Raw genomic sequence first — 17,942 nt, 5'->3', positions numbered from 1 at the left:
GCAAAGGTTTACTAAAATTAGATTTATTTGCTACTGAATGCTTCAGACAAAACTAATTAATAAACGGTATTGTAGCTGGTGAAATATATTCCAATTGTATTAACGTTTAAACAGTCAGGAAGTTCTGAATAGTGGATTTAAATGCTTAAAATTATCGCTGTCAAGTGAAGAACGGCTTTTGATAATATAATACGAGAATATTGATAAAAAGTGGTTGTTCGGAGGAGTTGTTCGACACCGATAGGTAACAAACATAAAAAGTTGAAAAAATAAGCGATTGTATACTGTTGTATTTTAACCCTATTCCCCCCCTGACAATTTTTTTAATAACTCCTTATTGCTTTGTTATATGGTTATGATACTTACTGAGTTTCAAAATTTATCTATTAGACACCTGCATGTTAAATTTTTAGGTTCCATACCTTTCAGAGACTTTGGTATTGGCCATTACTCGAAACTACCCCTAAAAATCTCTATGAAATCTTTATAATGGGGAAAATATATTAACTACTGTGATGATTATCCTTATAACGTGAAACTTGCAACACAATTTTGTTTCATCAGCAAGAATCATTTTGAATAAATTAGACACGTGACTAATCCGATTTCCCGATTTTCTCGATTTTATCCGAGAATCGGAAAAAACTGGATTTTCGGGCAATTTTTGGCAATTTTTTATCCGATCCATGTAAAAATCGGAAGATATGTTAAATAACTTTTATTTAGCTTTCAGAAACTTCAAACAGAATGTAAAAATTCGCTCTAGAACAAAAGTAATTAAATTTAAGCAGATAGTAGCATTTTTAACAATTTTCAAGCTTCTCATGACGACACAAAAAATGTGCTGACGCAAGCAAAAATTTATTGCCACCATTTTGTTCCTTTAATGACGATCTATAAGTGTGCCAAGTTTGATTCAATTTGAACAATCCTATGAAAAGTTATTAAGGGGGACGGAATCCACCCTCCCCCAGGCCATAGTATGTTCGAAAAACCCGAGACCGAATAGGGTTAAGAATCTGTTGACCATTTTGAGGTTGTATGTAGCTGTCATGGGGGATAGCCTATGCTTTGGAGATGGATTTAGAAGCTCTATTCGATCCCCAATCTGTCTCTGTATATTCTTTGTTCTAACAATACCATTCTTCCTACGTTACCAGTGAGAAAGCGCTCACTTGGATACCAAAAACACTGATTGGGTAAGTTGCGTCATTTTGCAGTTGTTAATTCTATCATTTATAAAAAGTAAAGTAGCCAGACAACCGTTAATATAATAGAGCAGATTATCAACAACAAAAGGGCAAATAAAAACAAGCCAATTATTTTTCAGCACTTTTTGGTTGCAACATTTTTGTCAAGAATGTTCATATAACATTTTTTTGTGACAAAATCAATGTTACATAATTTTCAGTTTAAAGGGCCAACAGTTGTCGTTAATCGTTATCGTTGCCGTTGTCGTTGATAGTTGTCGTTGTTGTCGTTGCCGTTCTCATTGACACTGTTGTTGTGCTTTCATCGAGGCTGTCATTGTAATCGCCGTCGTTGTTTTTATCGGAGCTGTGGTTACGTTGCCGTCATAAGCACCTAAACCGAGATTTAAATATTAAATGTTTAAACCAATGAAAAGAACTGTAACGAGTGTATGTACAGTCCCCAATATTTTTTCTTTTCAACACTAGCTAATGACATTCATAAGATATGATATCATAGGAACATTAACTTTACATTCAATAACCATCCAAACCGCATATCCGTTATCAAAACAAATAAATATCCTCAACATCCGCAACAGGATATTATCCAGTGGAAATACTTCCCTCTAAAGTATCCACACCGGCACGAAACGATGTTTTAATACCGATTCATTATTAAAGACAATGACAAAGCCACCAGCACGTTACCAGTCTTCTTTTGCGTTAGTTGAAAACAACACTTTTTGTGATGGCTTTTAGAGAGGAAATTGTTTAACCACTGAGAGATAAACCCCTGTATAGTCCAAATTTTGATGCAAAGATTATTAGACTGTTGGATGAGCAAATCAAATGTGCGTCACAAAGAATGTGACGGACTTAGTGTTTAGATGTTGGACAGGCGGCTTAATAACAGACAGTAGGTAGCATAAAATACATTCATAATTTTGACTTTTCATTCGAACACATTCGTAAAATTATCTTTGTTGCCAATCCTTCTTTTATACACCTTTTTTAACTTTGACGACTTACCAGGGCTTCATTTTTAGATATTCCTCGTTGCTATGAAAAGACACAACTTTTTCACCAGATCTCTAAACATTGTAGGTCGAATATAATCGCTTTAAACTCCTCTAATAGCTTGCTAATAACACAAATGTCATAAGAGATATAAAAATAACGATGCTAATTACATTTTAATTTTTACCCCCGTATTTGTAAGATTTAATGATTTGTTGTGCCATCAGTTCCGATATAAAGAACTTTTTTAATTGCGTTCATGTTATAAACAAGGAGAAATATCGTGAGTACATCGTATGAAGAAAGTAGCGATGCATGTTGTTTGGCATGGAAAGTAATTTTGTTTTATGCTAGACGTTAAACGAATATGTATGTGTAGTGGATGGCTTAAGGGATGTTGGTTGCATGAAGTGGCATAGTTAAGAAAATGGTTTTACATTTTTTTATAACTAAGTACTGTACGTAAATATTTAAACTAAACAGGTTTTTTTCTTGCTATCTCGTGTTGCATTTTGTTTTATCGCCCTGTATTGACAGTTATTCATTCCAGAGTTTTACCGACTTAAGAATAAAATCTCTTTTGCTGCCACTCTTCAATCTGAAACCCTTTGACTATAAAATGCAACGAATACACAACACATTCGACGAATTTTAAAATTTAAGTTAAATAAAACGTTTTCTTCACCCTCAATAGTACAATACTAAAGAATGCCCTCTGTTACCATAGTTACCATTAGACTCTATGTTACTGTCTCGTTTATCAATTCAGTAAAAAGAAATATAAACAAAAATGGCGTACAGACCAAAAGGATTTGGACTTTCCGCAGAATTAGCACGAAAGAAGGAGAGAAAGTTTGACCCGGATTTAGCGTCTGATTGCGCAGAATGGATTCGCGTAGTTTTAGATGACGGTGGATATGAAGAAGAAGCAAACTCGATTAATATTGATGTAAGTTGTTTTGACTCGATTATTCAGTATAACAAAACGTAAATAATAATCGCTTCTTTATGTATGTTTATCTTGATAATTTGATATAAAGGCGGTATTGTCTTTTTAAGCGTTCCTTTCATAACTTAAATACATCCTAACAATTAAATTTAGCCTGAGTACAAACAATTAAATTTAGCCCGTGTACAATCAAAACTGTAATATGAAATGTTAATTGGTGCAATAATTGATCCGGCATGGGTTAAAATTTATGTGAGTGATAAAAAAGTAAATATGAGAGAAAATATTTATATATAAGTGAGTCTCATTTCTAACTTGATCATACTGTTTATGAATAGATTTCTTTTCTGTCCGTTTGGAAGTTTTTTGTAAATTTGGAATCTTTTAATTTCTATGGGATTTTAAAACAACTCTATAATTTTAATTCCAAGTGCCTATTCTAAAACACAATTCGATGGACAAAATTTTCGCCATCCTTTTTAAAGATTTCATTACTTTTCTCTTCTAACTTTATCTAGGTTTGTAAGGTAAAAAACATTCCTGATATTTTTCGGCATAATAGACTCAACTTGAAATGTTAAGGTCAGAAAATAATTTCGTGAGAAAATATCAGTGTATATATAAGTGTTTAATTATATAGGATTGATTTTAAAGGATAAAAACACTTTAAACAAATTATAAATAAAATGTTCTTATTTCATAAAAGAATGGATAGGGATTTTACGCATGATTTTTTTTTGTTATTGTTTTTAACAACTAGCCATATACAGAGAACAACAGTATAAGGAAGCAATAAAATGCTTTTTTAAAAAAAACGTTTTCGACTCTGTTTTTTTTTTAATAATGTTAAACTTCTGTTTACAATATTTACCATCAAGTTATTTGCTTGAACTGATCTTTTTTAACATAATGCTATTTAACATCTACAGCCTTTATTTGTTGTATTTTTGTCATGGGGCACATTTTCCGCCATTTTTTCTCTTTTTGCGACTAAGACCTGAGAACCGAAGTAAATTGAATCAAAAGCTTGATACAAAGTCTTAGTATGGCTATAAAATGTTCTATCCTTTTTTTATACAACTTTATTGTAGGTTGAAACACCAGCTGATTTTATTAAACCACTAAAAGATGGTATAATATTGTGCAAAGTTCTTAACGTCATAAAGCCTGGAAGTGTAAAGAAAATCAATACAAGCAAAGCTGCTTTCAAAATCATGGAGAATATCGAGCAGTTTTTGAATGGCTGTCAAAATATTGGAGTGAAGAAACTGGATATGTTTCAATCTGTAGACCTGTACGAAGCTCAAAATGTTCCACAGGTTAATAAGACTTCATTTTGCAAAGTATTGTCGTTCCATATTGCTACAATATACTTTACACAAGTGATTTTGTTACCCACTCGGACATTAGCAAGCATTTGAGTGTCTTTTGTCAACATTTTTTGCGACGGTTTCAAGTTAGATCATATTTTTTTAAAGAAGCCTTAACTTTTATTTTTTGTATAAACCATACGTAACTTCACCAATTAGGAAGTAAAGCATTAGTTCAAGATTCTTTAACTTTTTATAAGTTTTACTTTAATTTTATGGTAATTGCCATCAATTTTGAAGTTAAGTTTTGCACAGTTACACTGTTTTACGTGTTGAAAAAAAATTTCAAAATCGATGGATTTTTTTGAAAGGCATAATTCACTGTAGACTTAACTACGTTGTGTTGTATTAAAAAACAATAATGTATACTTTTTGTTCCCTGCGAATTAAAATTATTCTACCGTTAAAAAATACCAATCGGAAGTAGTAATTTTTATAGGCACTTAGTAGGGATAATTAATACAACAATGATGGTTTCACGACTAAAAAGATCTGTTATAAAACATTTTAATCTTATAGGTTGTTAATGGAATTGTGGCACTTGGTCGAAAAGCCCAAAGTTTGGGTTACGATGGTGCTTCATTGGGTCCAACTGAATCTTCTATAAACAAAAGAGAATTTACACCGGAACAGCTTCGAGCCGGACAAGGCATTATCGGATTACAAGCGGGATCAAATCGGGGAGCATCACAAGCTGGATTAAACTTCGGAAAAACGCGAGCTATCATTGATTAGATCTTCTCATTTGCGACACTCTCTTTTCGAATTATGTTTGCGCGTGATAAAATAAACACAATTTGAGATGTGGAAAGAGAATTGTACATACAAAAATTTACTGAATTTTTTTGCAAATATAATTTATTTATTACATATATATGTATTTATTGCTTCTGCCAGAAAGTAGTCACGTATGGCCGAGTATTTACTTCAAGTTTTGGTTTGCAATCATAATATGGACGGTTTGATTCACCACACGAGCATAATTCATATGCTATGACTCGTGATATTCATTGATTAGATTATGAGTAATACGATCAAAATTTAATCTTTGTTTTAGTACTCTACTTTGCTGAAGTGTACAAAATGAGTCAAAAAAGAATTGTTTGCAAAACTTGCATGAAAAGAAGTCGCATGTGCACATCAAACCCAAACATATTTGACAAGTGATTCCGAAATAAGGACTTCCACCACAGCACAGGTAAACCCCATCCGATTTGAAGAAAGTTGAATAGGCATTACCAGTGTGTATCTAATTTATACATTCAGAGCACAGAACACATAATCTTACGACCATTGAAGTGTTCATCTAAATCCATAAATGGTATAAAAAACTGCAAAGATAAGTTTTTACCATATAAAGTTTAATCAATTTAAAATAATAAACAAAAAAAACTTTGTTGTGGGAAAACCTATGAAGTAACAAAGGGATTATCTTATAAACAAAAACGGATAAACATTACTTTAGAACAGACACAATTCTAAATATGAATGAACTAAATAGATATTATTTAAGTAACCCAGCGAAGCGTAAACATCTCCGGATAAACGGATTAGCTAATGATTCAGGGGGTATAGCATGATAACGGAAATAAATCACTTATTAATTTTTAATTAGTTTAAAGTCAACTTATTCCTCAGAAAAAATTTAAGCCACAACAAAACTGACCGCCACATCTGCTACAGTTATTAACGGTTCATTAATAGATTTCGACAAATTAGCGCAATGAAGAACTAGTAAACAATCCGCCCCTTTCCGCCTCTAATTCCCGCCTCTTGTTCTTGTCGGTATGTACCGTTATGCAGAAAAGCATCAAGTATGTTCAATTCCAATCGTTTGAACATTTGATGTAGTTAAGTTTACATTAGGACAGATGTGATTGACGTTAAGTGATACTTTATTTCAAGTAATAAAAAATTTATGAATATCCGCCATTAAATTTTGTTGTCATGTGGCAAAGTACATGAACAGACGGTTATGAGATCTTTATCACTAGTATTGCCTCGTTTTCGCAACTGGTAAATATATATAAATATATTCGAACTAAAGTTTTATATTAACCTCGATTCAAAGGCTCTCCGTTTTGCAACGAAATTTTACCTCTACTTTATTTTAGCAAATTAATCCTTATTTCAAAAAATTAAATACGTTCAAATATTAAACGAATCGCAAAAGTTAGTTCTACCCTTAAAGATGTATTAAGGTATAAACCTATTACGCACGTGTATAAAGTTTTGGCGCATGTGCAGTTCACACAACCCGACATGAAAAAACTTCATATAAGCACAACGATATTTCATATCGGTTTGAAATCTTACTTAGGATAATGGCTACCGAAGTCATCACACCTTCAATCGTTTACAAAAAGGCAACACACTTTTTTACTTTGTTGATTATTCTAACATTATTACCTTCCTCCGGAGTAAAAAAAAAATAAGAATAACAACGTAGAGGGGATGTTTGAGAATGCTAAATTTTGATCTTGTTACACGATAGCAGAGAATAAATAGATGAGAAATAGTCTTTGTTATTGTATTTTTGTGAAATCATGTAGCTAAAATGCTTAAAATATTTGCGTCGGCGATCAAAAATGAAGGATCTTTTACAAACAATTTATCTCTATATTTGAAGCTTGCATCATCAATAAAAAATAGAAAAGGAAGTCAATCAGCTAATAAATTAAATTTCCAGACATGAAATCTATAAAAGCTTTATAAGCTTAAGTAGTCAACTGAAAATTTGTCGATGACGAATCCACTAAAACACAATAGAAGGTCGCTCTTTACCAGTGATATTTGTGGTAATAAAAAAAGTGCTACTTATTTATACAGGAGCAACATGTTTTGTTTTGTTTTTCCATTTTCTGATCATCAAGTCAGATTTAGGGATTCTTCAAATATAAAAACACAAATAGAACGCCGGACCATAGCTCCTAGCAGTTGTTCGCGTCAACACCACTGTTTTCTTTGTGTAGCTTTTAATGCACGAAAAACAAAAAAATGCCATACTACGATGTTGACGGTTGTAAAAAAAAGGGAAGGAAATTCGAGAAATTTATTTTAACTTCTGTATTTTGCCATATTCATTTACTCGTAAAATTTCTACAAATCAAACTAAACAAATTGTCAATCAAACAGACGAACGAACGAACATATAACACATTAAATTCTATTTTATCTTTACTATAACACAAGAACCTGATTATGTAACTAAGATGGCCTTATTTCTCCCTATTTAACACAAAAGTTGTGTCTATTAAAGCAGAACAGCTTCTTTAATAGACACAAGCTATGCATATTATGAGGATTTCACTCTTTCAAAATTCAACTTACAGATATGTCACACTTTAAATCACAAAATATAATACACACTAAAACACACTCGAAATATACACATTCTAAAATACACTCGAAATATAATACACTCCAAAACACACTCGAAATATAATACACTCTAAAAAACTCACTTGCAATATAATACACTCTAAAACTCACTCGAAATATAATACACTCCAAAACACACTCGAAATAGAAAAAATACATCACAAGACAGTGAAGCTAGATTATACCTTGATGAATCTTATCAAAGTATTACAACTGACTGGCTAGAAATTATAAATGGTGGCTAAAGCGTTAATTTTCTTTCAGTCTATTTTGTTACAATCTTACAGTGGCGTATACAGTTGGATAGAATTAGAGTTTTATTAGAGTCTAACATGATAATTCATTGCCAGTAGTAGGCGCTCACAATGTTTTTAGTAACATGTTACACAAAAATAATAAACAAATTAACATAAATACGGAAAGTGCTGATTGGCTCTTTACATCATTATTACATAATGTTGTGTTGCATGTTCGAATCTGAAAAAAAGGGAAATTTTTGTCTATATTGCTTACTGTACATTTCAGCGCAGGGATAAACAAATAAATGTTGATATTGGGCCACTAGATATGGTAAAACCAAGCACCATTTTAAAGTTCGTAAGTCCGAGCATTTGGGTATATCTCCTTTGGCTGGAAAGCGCATCAAATTTGGTCCCCAGACCACTGCTGTGTACGATCATGTTTTGACGGCTGATCACTCTCCTGCTATGTTTCAGAACTTTTCCATCTTAACTACTGAGTCGATTGACTTTAAGCTCACTCTGATGAAGAGTCTTCTTATAGAGCGTGACATTTTTGTTTTTTGTACATTTTTAAGTATTTAATACGTTAGAGAACGAATTTGTAAATTAGTGTGATCATGCCAGGCTTAGAGTTGGCGAAAGCTCACTTTCATAAAATAAAACAAAATATATGGATATGTCAACTTAAACGGTCATTTTCTCAACAACAACATTTCAACTAGAACTGCTTCTTTACAACATGTTTCAAATAACTGTTACTAAAAAACTAAATTTTATTTTTAAAGTTTTTTTTAATAGTTTTCTATAGTTAAGACAATGTTTCTAAATTTCGTGGTTGTCCTGGGGACGCGCTTTGAAAATTTGAAAAAAGGATTTTCTGGCAAAGTCATAACAAATATCAAATATCAGCATCAAATATCGTTTTTGTGTTAATAATTAAAATTCTTTACCATCAAATTATCATAAGTAATGGTCTCCATCATGGATGTATTTCTTCCTCCATGATCAATATAATAATGATCTCGGATATCTAGAAATTACTTGTCACGAGCAGGATTTATCGTAATATAGGTTCACAAAGTGACGTTACTTACAGTACAGCCATGCTCAGGATTGAGTTTCGTCCGGTTATATATTGTTGATTTTAACTTATTGCAGATGAAAAGGCAATCCGGCCCACAGCCTCGGTAAGTAAAGTGTTCTTCCTTACCAAGTGATTTCATAAACATGTGACTCCAACAGCATGGCTCAGAGCATGACTTTTGTTTGTTATGTGCTGGGGAGATCTCATCGTAGCATTGCAAACTGGATGCTAGAAATAAAAGAGAAGGTTACAAGAATTTTGGTTGATTTTTTTTATTCAGAGAAAAGACAATACAAAAGTAATTTTTGATTAGGATAAACAAAATACAACTTTTTCTTTTTCACTGCATAATGATATAACAAAGTTCAGTCACTTCGGGATATCAACTTGAAAACATAATGTTGAAAAAAACATGAAATATGGTTGTTTGGAAAACATCGCGCAGATTCGTTTTTGCGAATTGAAATTCTAAATAATTTCGCGTAGTAAGACTTCGTTTACATTAGACAATTTAACAAAGCGACGCGCCTTAAAACGTTTTTGTCTAATGAAAACAGTGCCCAGTAATTTTTTTTAATAAGGTATGTGCTGTTTCCTTTCCATTTAAAAATATTGGAATCCGCATGGACCAATAGCCATCTGATAAAGAACCTATGGCATACATGACGAATGATAAATAAAACCATAACACTTATCCGATATGCTTCCTAAAATGGTAAATCGTCTAATAGAAACAAATTATTAATTTGCCAAAAAACGCAAAAACCTGTAAAATTCGCAGAAATTAAAGTATTTATTTCCTATATGTGACTTCTTTTAAACTTTCCGTTAACGCTTAACCAAAATTTTGCAGCAGAATTTAAATCTTGAGAAATTAAATCTTGTAAAATATTATTTTTTTGCATATTACTGGAATAATTCTTCAATATTCTTCAATGATATAAAATAAATAAATTTTCCGATGTTCTAAAAAAGGGCGTCAGCATCCCGTACTGAAAAAGTATTAGAAACTCCAACCGAGCAAATATTTTACCACGAAATCCATTGAACGTAGTTACACGCAAACATCTCGCGCAAAAGTTTCTTGCATAATTTTTTTACGTGAAGAACGAAGACACTAACCTTTTTGAAAGAACACAAACAAAATAACGAAATTCAATTTTTCCCTTGCCATATTTGAACGCATGAAAAACAAGAGTTTAAAAAAATTTCGTTACAAACGCTTCTAAAATACCAAGCCTGACGTGAAATACATTTTTGTCAATAGACTCTAACCGCTGCAGTACTAACTGTCAAAATAATGTCTCGTATTATTGTTTAATTCATATGCTACGACTTGTGATATTCAATGATGAGATTGTGAGTAATACGATCAAACTTTAATCTTTGTCTCAGTACATTTACTTTGCTTCAATATAGAGAATGAGTGAAAGAAGATTTGTGTAGAAAGCAATCGCATGTGGACAAGAAGCCAAACATATTCCACAAGGGTTTGAGACCCGTAGTAGGCCATGGAATGGATTAAATTACTATAGCTGCAGAAACGTTAGCAAGAAAACATAAATAAAAAAATACCAAATTTTGCGCCAAGCGCTAACCTTAACACTTTACCGATAAAAAATTGTACAAGTGACTAATTTTCAGGAAACTATGTGGTATCCTGTGGATAAATCCACTGGTTTACCCGTCCTTTACAAAATTTTATTTATATATCCATAGTACGGCTATAAATTGGCCCAGGGAGGAACAGCAGCTATTATAGACTAGTGGTTAGCCCCTGAAAAATACATGTAAATGCGCACGTCGCAGCAAAGTCGACAAAAATATACCGTATTTGCCATTTTTTTGGATTAAAGATTTCTTGCGTGGTTTAACACGATTCGGTTTTGGTAAAAGGCCGGCCAGTGAGCATTTTGATAGGATATTTCCAGGATATTTTCACGCGCTAACAACCATCATGGTTGTTAGCCCGTGAAAATATCCTAGACTTCGCCCGTTAGAATATTACTGTGCAGGGAAACCGGAATTAAGCTGCGCATGGCCATTTTAAACACACAAAGTACAATTAAAATCAAATAAAGAAGAGTAAAAATTAATTCACAATAAAATTAGGCAATTCATATCCTTCTAACAGGAAGTGTGGGTTCAATAACCTAAAATACATTCAGCTTTAGGCATACGAGCGAATAAAAGCCTTTTTACAAAACAGAGCGGCGGAAAGTGATATATGCCGCTAAATAAATTTCCAGAGCTGAGTATTATTGTAATAGACAAAATTTGGATGGTTTCAAATAAGCTGCTTATGCATATTCATCAACTGCTAACCGAAATATCATGATGTTCAGAAGATATTGCATTTGCATGAATAGGTGTCATGGCGTCTGACCGATCCAAGCAAGGCCAGTTGATGCATAATACAAAAATGCACTGCTGGAAACGTTTTTAAGCAATATTAATTGAATACTTTAATTTAGAATTCAGAAAAGAAACTAATCTTTTGGTTGGACAGTTTAATGAACACGTCGGTAGATAAAAGAGTTGTATTCAGTGAAAACATAACTTATCAGTATTTCCCTCATTTGCCAAAGTGATTTTGAATGCAGAGATTGCAACAGTGTCATGACGTGGTGCAACCATGGGTGAAAACATTAACCACAAAAAAGTTTCTATGAAAGTTTACTATGGTGAATTACAAATTTTTTAAAAGCGAGCAGAAGTTATTGTAGACTTCTTTTTTTTTGGATTTTTATTTCTTTTGTTTAAAAGCGTGTCCGTTTCATTCGCAATAAAAAAACTTTGAAGTAAAATTGCATAATAATTTTAGAATATGCAAGAAAATAAATTAAATTCCCCAGTATGATAAATTAAAGAGCGCCAATAATCACAATATTGTCAATGTTGGTCACTGTAAATCCAAGTTTGATGAAGCTTTAAACCAAGCTAATAAGCCTTGCAAAATTGTTATTTGCATATTGCGTGCACACAAAAGCTTGGTTTACTTCGTACTTTTAACACGTAAATAACTCCCATGAGTTTATTAAACAAATCACAAAGACGTGGGACATTTGAAAAGAATGCAGGAGGATAATTGCATAAGAAAGTGCAGAGTCTTCATGTTCTTGGCAAGAGGTTGAGCTCTCGCTTAACGGTTGTGTTTATTTTGTTTTTAATTCTCAGCTATTCCCAGCCTTGTTGTTTTATAAGAAAGCGTACTAAGTTACAAAAAAGGGTATGAAAGAAATGGAATAAAAAAGACGAAAGTTAAGACCGCGAAAAATAAGCAAGAAATTATCTGATGCGATTGTAAATGTACTATAAGCGCGTCTTTCTTAACCCTATTCAGTCCGGGGGGGGGGGGGGGCGGATTCCGCCCCCCCTGACGGTTTTTTTTTAATAACTCCTGATTGCTTTCTTATATGGCTATGATACTTACTGAGTTTCAACATTTATCTATTAGACACCTGCATGCTAAATTTTTAGGTCCCATACCTTTCAGAGGCTTTGATATTGGCCATTACTCGAAACAACCCCTAAAATCTCTATGAAATCCTTATAATGGGGAAAATATAATAAATCCTGTTAGGATTATCCTTAGAACTTGAAACTTGCAACACAACTTTGTTTTATCAAGAAGAATCATTTTGAATAATTTTGACACGTGATTAATCCGATTTCCCGATTTTGTAGGATTTTACCCGAAAATCGAAAAAAAACGGATTTTCGGGCAATTTTTGGCAATTTTTTATTCGATCCATGTAAAAACCGGAAGACATGTTAAAAAAATTTTATTTAGCTTTCAGAAACTTCAAACAGAATGTAAAAATTCCCTCTAGAACAAAAGTAATTATATTTTAAGCAGATAGTGGCATTTTTAACAATTTTCAAGCTTCTGATGACGTCACAGAAAATGTGCTTACGTAAGCAAATATTTATTGCCGCCATTTTGTTCCTTTTATGACGTACTATAAGTGTGCCAAGTTTGATTCAATTTGAACAATCCTATGAAAAGTTATTGAGGGGGGGGGGGGGGGGGCGGAATCCGCCCCCCCCGGTCATAGTATGTTCGAAAAACCCCGGACCGAATAGGGTTAAATCGGTTTTAAAGGACTTGATATATGATATTGTGTGTTAGGTTTTTTAAAAAAAAAAACAAAAAAAAAACAATTCAGCAGTTTTAGGCCATACCCCTTTTAAAATTTTTTATATCGTTCAAATAAAACACAATTACATATTTTCCCGCCTTATCTTTTACTTTTATAGATAAGGCGGGAGTGCGTAGATTACAAGTGACTCTTTGAAAAGACTTGTGAAATATATCAAGTAAAATGGCGCCTAAATACTGTTCATGTCATAGAGAATATATTATAAATAAACTTTTTAAGAGAATTTAACGTTGTTTTGAAAAGGGCTTTTCAGTAATACTTTTCATTCAAAAGGGAGATTTTACTCAACAGATGTTAGCACTTTAGCTTTGTCCTCATGCTTAAATGTGATCATTTGTTTTCTTCTTGCCGAAGGGGCAACAATCCTCACATTGCATAAAAAAATTGTAGCACAAATCTATGTCTTCAAATAATATTTCCACAAGATCAAAGATTCATTAGCTATCCCTCCGAAAAGAAATCGCTCCAGTAATGTTCTTTTTAATTATTATATATGAATATTTTAATTTTTTATAATTTATCTTTTCTCAATTTAATTTCTTCTCAACCTTATTATCTTTTTATACTATGTAATATTTATGAATGTACATATATTATCAACTCCCATTTCTCTTGTAACTATTCAAAAACAGTGACAACAAAATATGAATCATATTGAAGTCGGTTTTCTTCCTTCGTACTGACTAGTCTTTGCAAAGGATTTCAGTTTGTTCTCATCATTGAAAACATTCAATTCTCATCAATATTTCTCAACAAAAAGGAACAGATTCAATGGAAAAAAAGAGAATATGAAAATACATGATTAAGAACAACACCAGAGACAGAAACAACAACAGAGACAAAAACAACAAACTCGATAACAACAAAAGCAACAACAAACTTAACACCAAACTCAACAACAAACTCCACAACAACAACAACAATACCAACAACAAGGGCAGCCATGTTTGGCTCATTCATATTCGCAATACTGCTTCACTATCATATTTACACCATAATAACAGCAACACCTGAGGTTTTATTCAATGGAAACACTTACTTGGAGTATAAACCAACTGAATCAGTATTTCTACAACAGAACATTAATCGGATTGAACTCAAATTTCGAACTATACACCCAACGGGTGTTTTAGTATTAATGTTGGGTCAGTCGCAAGAAATTTTGGTACTGCAACTTATCCAGGGAAAACTGAGGTAACATATTTTCTTTAACTCCTCTTTGTTAGTTTGCCTTGGAAGAGAGTAAATAATTAGATAATTACATAAATATTGATCTATCCAAGATCAGTTGCCTACAAGCGACTTTCCTTTCTACGGAGCTACTTTTTAGCATAAATGAATCCAACAGAAGCAATGACTTCATATCCCCGGGAATGCTGCATACATGTCCTTGATTTATATGTAGCATTCATTTTATATATTATATTACCCATTGATTCTACTTTTTATTTTATATATTGATTTTACGTTTTATTTTAAGTAAAATTAATACTTCAATACTTCCAACCATGTTATTTATTATTTTTCAATAAACAAGGTCGAAATATCTCGCTTGTGTTGGAAAACATCTTTCTTGAGGAGCTCACTAAATCTTTTTTTTTAACTTTCTTCAACATCTTTTAGGTTCATCATAACTGAACGAGGAAATCATTTGTCTCAACTAATAATTGGTTCCAATCTAAACGACAACAGATGGCATCACATCGAAGTGTTACGCATTGGAAGAATTAATGAAATATTTTTAGATGAAGAAAGAAAAACATTGTTATTGCCATCAGATTTTAGAACGTTGTCCGTGAATAAAGTATTTTTCATTGGTGGTTATAACCACGCCCGGTTACCTTATGTAAGAAACATGATCTCACTTAGCTCTAATTATACCGGTTGTTTAAAAATAAAACACATTAATAATCGAGATCCGGTTGTTCATAATAAGAAAAGCATCGGACATAAATTAGCGACATCATTAGGTATGATTACAATCGGATGTTCTAATAAAACGGTATTAACATTCGGGTTTAAGAAACCATCATCAAAGTTGTCAATCAACATTTTACAGCATATAAACAAAACATCATCACGATTCTCAATGTCTTTGCGAACTTTTAATCTTAATGGTAAAATCATCTATGCTAACACTCGAAGCTGCATATTAAAAATGTTGTTACGAAATGGGAGATTGTTCATAGCTGTCACATCTAACAGTGAGAACTTGATCCTCGCTAACGTTGAATCTAAATTAACAATTAACGATGGAAAATGGCACGATGTAAGTTTCATTATGACTAAAAAAGAAATATCATTATTAGTTGACAGGGAGCCTGCTTTTACAGACACTCTATCCAAAAACAATGATTGTTTTCCGCATTTTCAAACGATTCTACTTGGTGGAAAGAGCAGTTATAACCGAGAAGGCTTTGTAGGATGCATTAGGAAACTAGTAGTTGATCAATATAATATCCGAATGGAGAAAAATAAAGAATATATACTACGTAAAGGCAATATTGACCAACAATGCACATTAATTGATAAGTGTTATCCAAATCCATGCCGAAACAATGGTATATGTTCCCAACATTGGACAGGATATAAATGCGATTGCTCAAAAACGGCGTTTTATGGTAAAAACTGTGATCAATCGATATACAGATCATCTTGCGCAGCATATCAGCAGTTAGGATTAGATGAAACATCATACTGTCTTGTTGACACAGACGGAACAGGTGAAAACCCTCCTTATACAATTTTTTGCCAATTTGACTTAACGAGACAAGCATATACAACAATTCATCATAATAAAGAAAAAGAGTTTTCAGCGACGGACGGAGAAGAGACATTTCAGCATTACACGTTTCATAAGTTCAAATATGATGTTGATATGAACAAAATTGAAGATCTGATTCAAAGAAGCAAATCGTGTAGACAAAAAGTTATTTTTAGATGCTACAAATCAGCTCTGACGAATGGTCCACACGGTCCACCGAATGTCAGTTGGAAATCTAGATCAGGAAATGTTCATAGCTACTGGGGCGGTGTTGTCGAAAGCGGGGCAGGATGCAGGTGCGGATTGAACAATTCTTGCTTACAAAGACAAAAACTCTGTAACTGCGACTCTTTAAGCAATGAATGGTCGGAAGATTCTGGCTACCTGACAGAGAAAAACAAGCTACCTTTAACTAGATTAAATGTCGCCGGTATAAGAGATAACCTCGGGTACTTCACCATCGGACCTTTGGAGTGTTTTGGAAATAACAATGAAAAAGTATTAAATGAAGAAGGAAGACCACTGGATTTATTGAAGCGTGTGTGTATATCTGCAAAAGAAAAAGTTGAGCTTATAGAAAACGCAAATAACACAAAAATAAAAGTATCAAAAATACAGCCACGGCAACCAGAGATATTAAAAACAACTGAAAGACTATCCTTAAACGACTCGACCACCACACGCATTAACAACACTAAATTTAAGCAAAAATCAGCAGGCGATGATAATTCACTCTCCGCCTTAGAAGTTGTTTTAATCTCCGTGGCGGTGATTGCTGTCGTTATATTAGTAATAAAGTTCGTTTTTTGTCGAATTTTTCATAAATTACACGGTCAACTTATTTTAAATCATGAAATGGACATGACTAAAGACGATCCTTCTTCATTGTCAAATATGGGCACATTGAAAGATAAGCCAAAATCACCATTAAAACCTTACTGGGTTTGAAGAAAAAGAAAAAATGAGTGAAAAAAAACGAGTGACATATTTAACGAATAACAATTGACTTGAATAGAGTGTAGATTGACAATCATAATAGAAAAATGGCGCGAAATTAACTAATAGTACACACAACAGCTTCGTTTCACTCATACAATATAAGATGTCTAAAGACAAATTTTGTATAGACGGTTAAACGAAGGTATTATAAAGGCTTTCACCTGTTTTTCTTATCTTTTTACTTGTCGCTGTTATTATGTTGTATTTTGCTTAGGTATTAGTATTATTATTTACGAATATTTCCAGAGGATAACCATTCAAAAATAAGTACAATATTTACAAATATATGTATAAATTTTGTTTTCCAACGGGTACTCCCCCTCCCCGTGTTTAAAAAAAAAATAAGTAAGTAAATAACTTAAAGTAAGTGAGTAAGTAATTTATTTAGGAATTTTAGGCCCCCAATTAAAAAATTCTCCCCGCGATCCCTGAGTAAGTAAGTTAAAGTTAGTAAGTAAGTAGGTTACACAAGTTGGCATAAACAATGTGATCTTAATAAGATAAATTACTAGGCAAGAGTTTTCGTGGAATGACTTTGTTCGTACTAATTTACGCGTATACTAATTTTAGAACATTTGAGCAAAAGCGTTTGCTAATGCGCGACATTTAGCACAAAATTACGCACAAAAAACTGTGCCCGCAAATTAATACGCGTAAAAAATCGATAAGTTTGATATCGCCAAAATGATAAAAATTAACAAAAACTAAAGTTGCTAATAGGAAAGTAATTTTATTTTCTGGTAATTTTTGATCTAGCTACCTAGCTAATTTCTTTTAAAT

General features: G+C 32.7%; 2 protein-coding genes across 2 annotated transcripts; both read left to right on the top strand.

The window, feature by feature from the left end:
- The first annotated feature begins 1,248 nt into the window (after nt 1-1,248).
- Nucleotides 1,249-5,399, top strand: LOC130613823 (myophilin-like). The gene is made up of 4 exons (XM_057435173.1): nt 1,249-2,113; nt 2,938-3,159; nt 4,251-4,478; nt 5,049-5,399. Exons 2-4 carry the CDS (start codon nt 3,001-3,003, stop codon nt 5,262-5,264), a joined length of 603 nt encoding a protein of 200 aa, XP_057291156.1. The 5' UTR covers nt 1,249-2,113; nt 2,938-3,000; the 3' UTR covers nt 5,265-5,399.
- Nucleotides 5,400-15,008: 9,609 nt separating this feature from the next.
- Nucleotides 15,009-17,681, top strand: LOC130613443 (contactin-associated protein-like 5; the record flags this gene model as incomplete). The annotated part of the gene is made up of 1 exon (XM_057434787.1): nt 15,009-17,681. A coding segment is annotated over one exon (2,103 nt), but the record flags the coding sequence as incomplete, so codon positions are not given.
- Nucleotides 17,682-17,942: the final 261 nt, after the last annotated feature.

Source organism: Hydractinia symbiolongicarpus, chromosome 11 (assembly GCF_029227915.1).
Source record: "Hydractinia symbiolongicarpus strain clone_291-10 chromosome 11, HSymV2.1, whole genome shotgun sequence".
NCBI classification, from domain to species: domain Eukaryota; kingdom Metazoa; phylum Cnidaria; class Hydrozoa; order Anthoathecata; family Hydractiniidae; genus Hydractinia; species Hydractinia symbiolongicarpus.
Note: the sequence above shows the minus strand (reverse complement) of the source record. Positions and strands in the feature narration are given on the sequence as shown.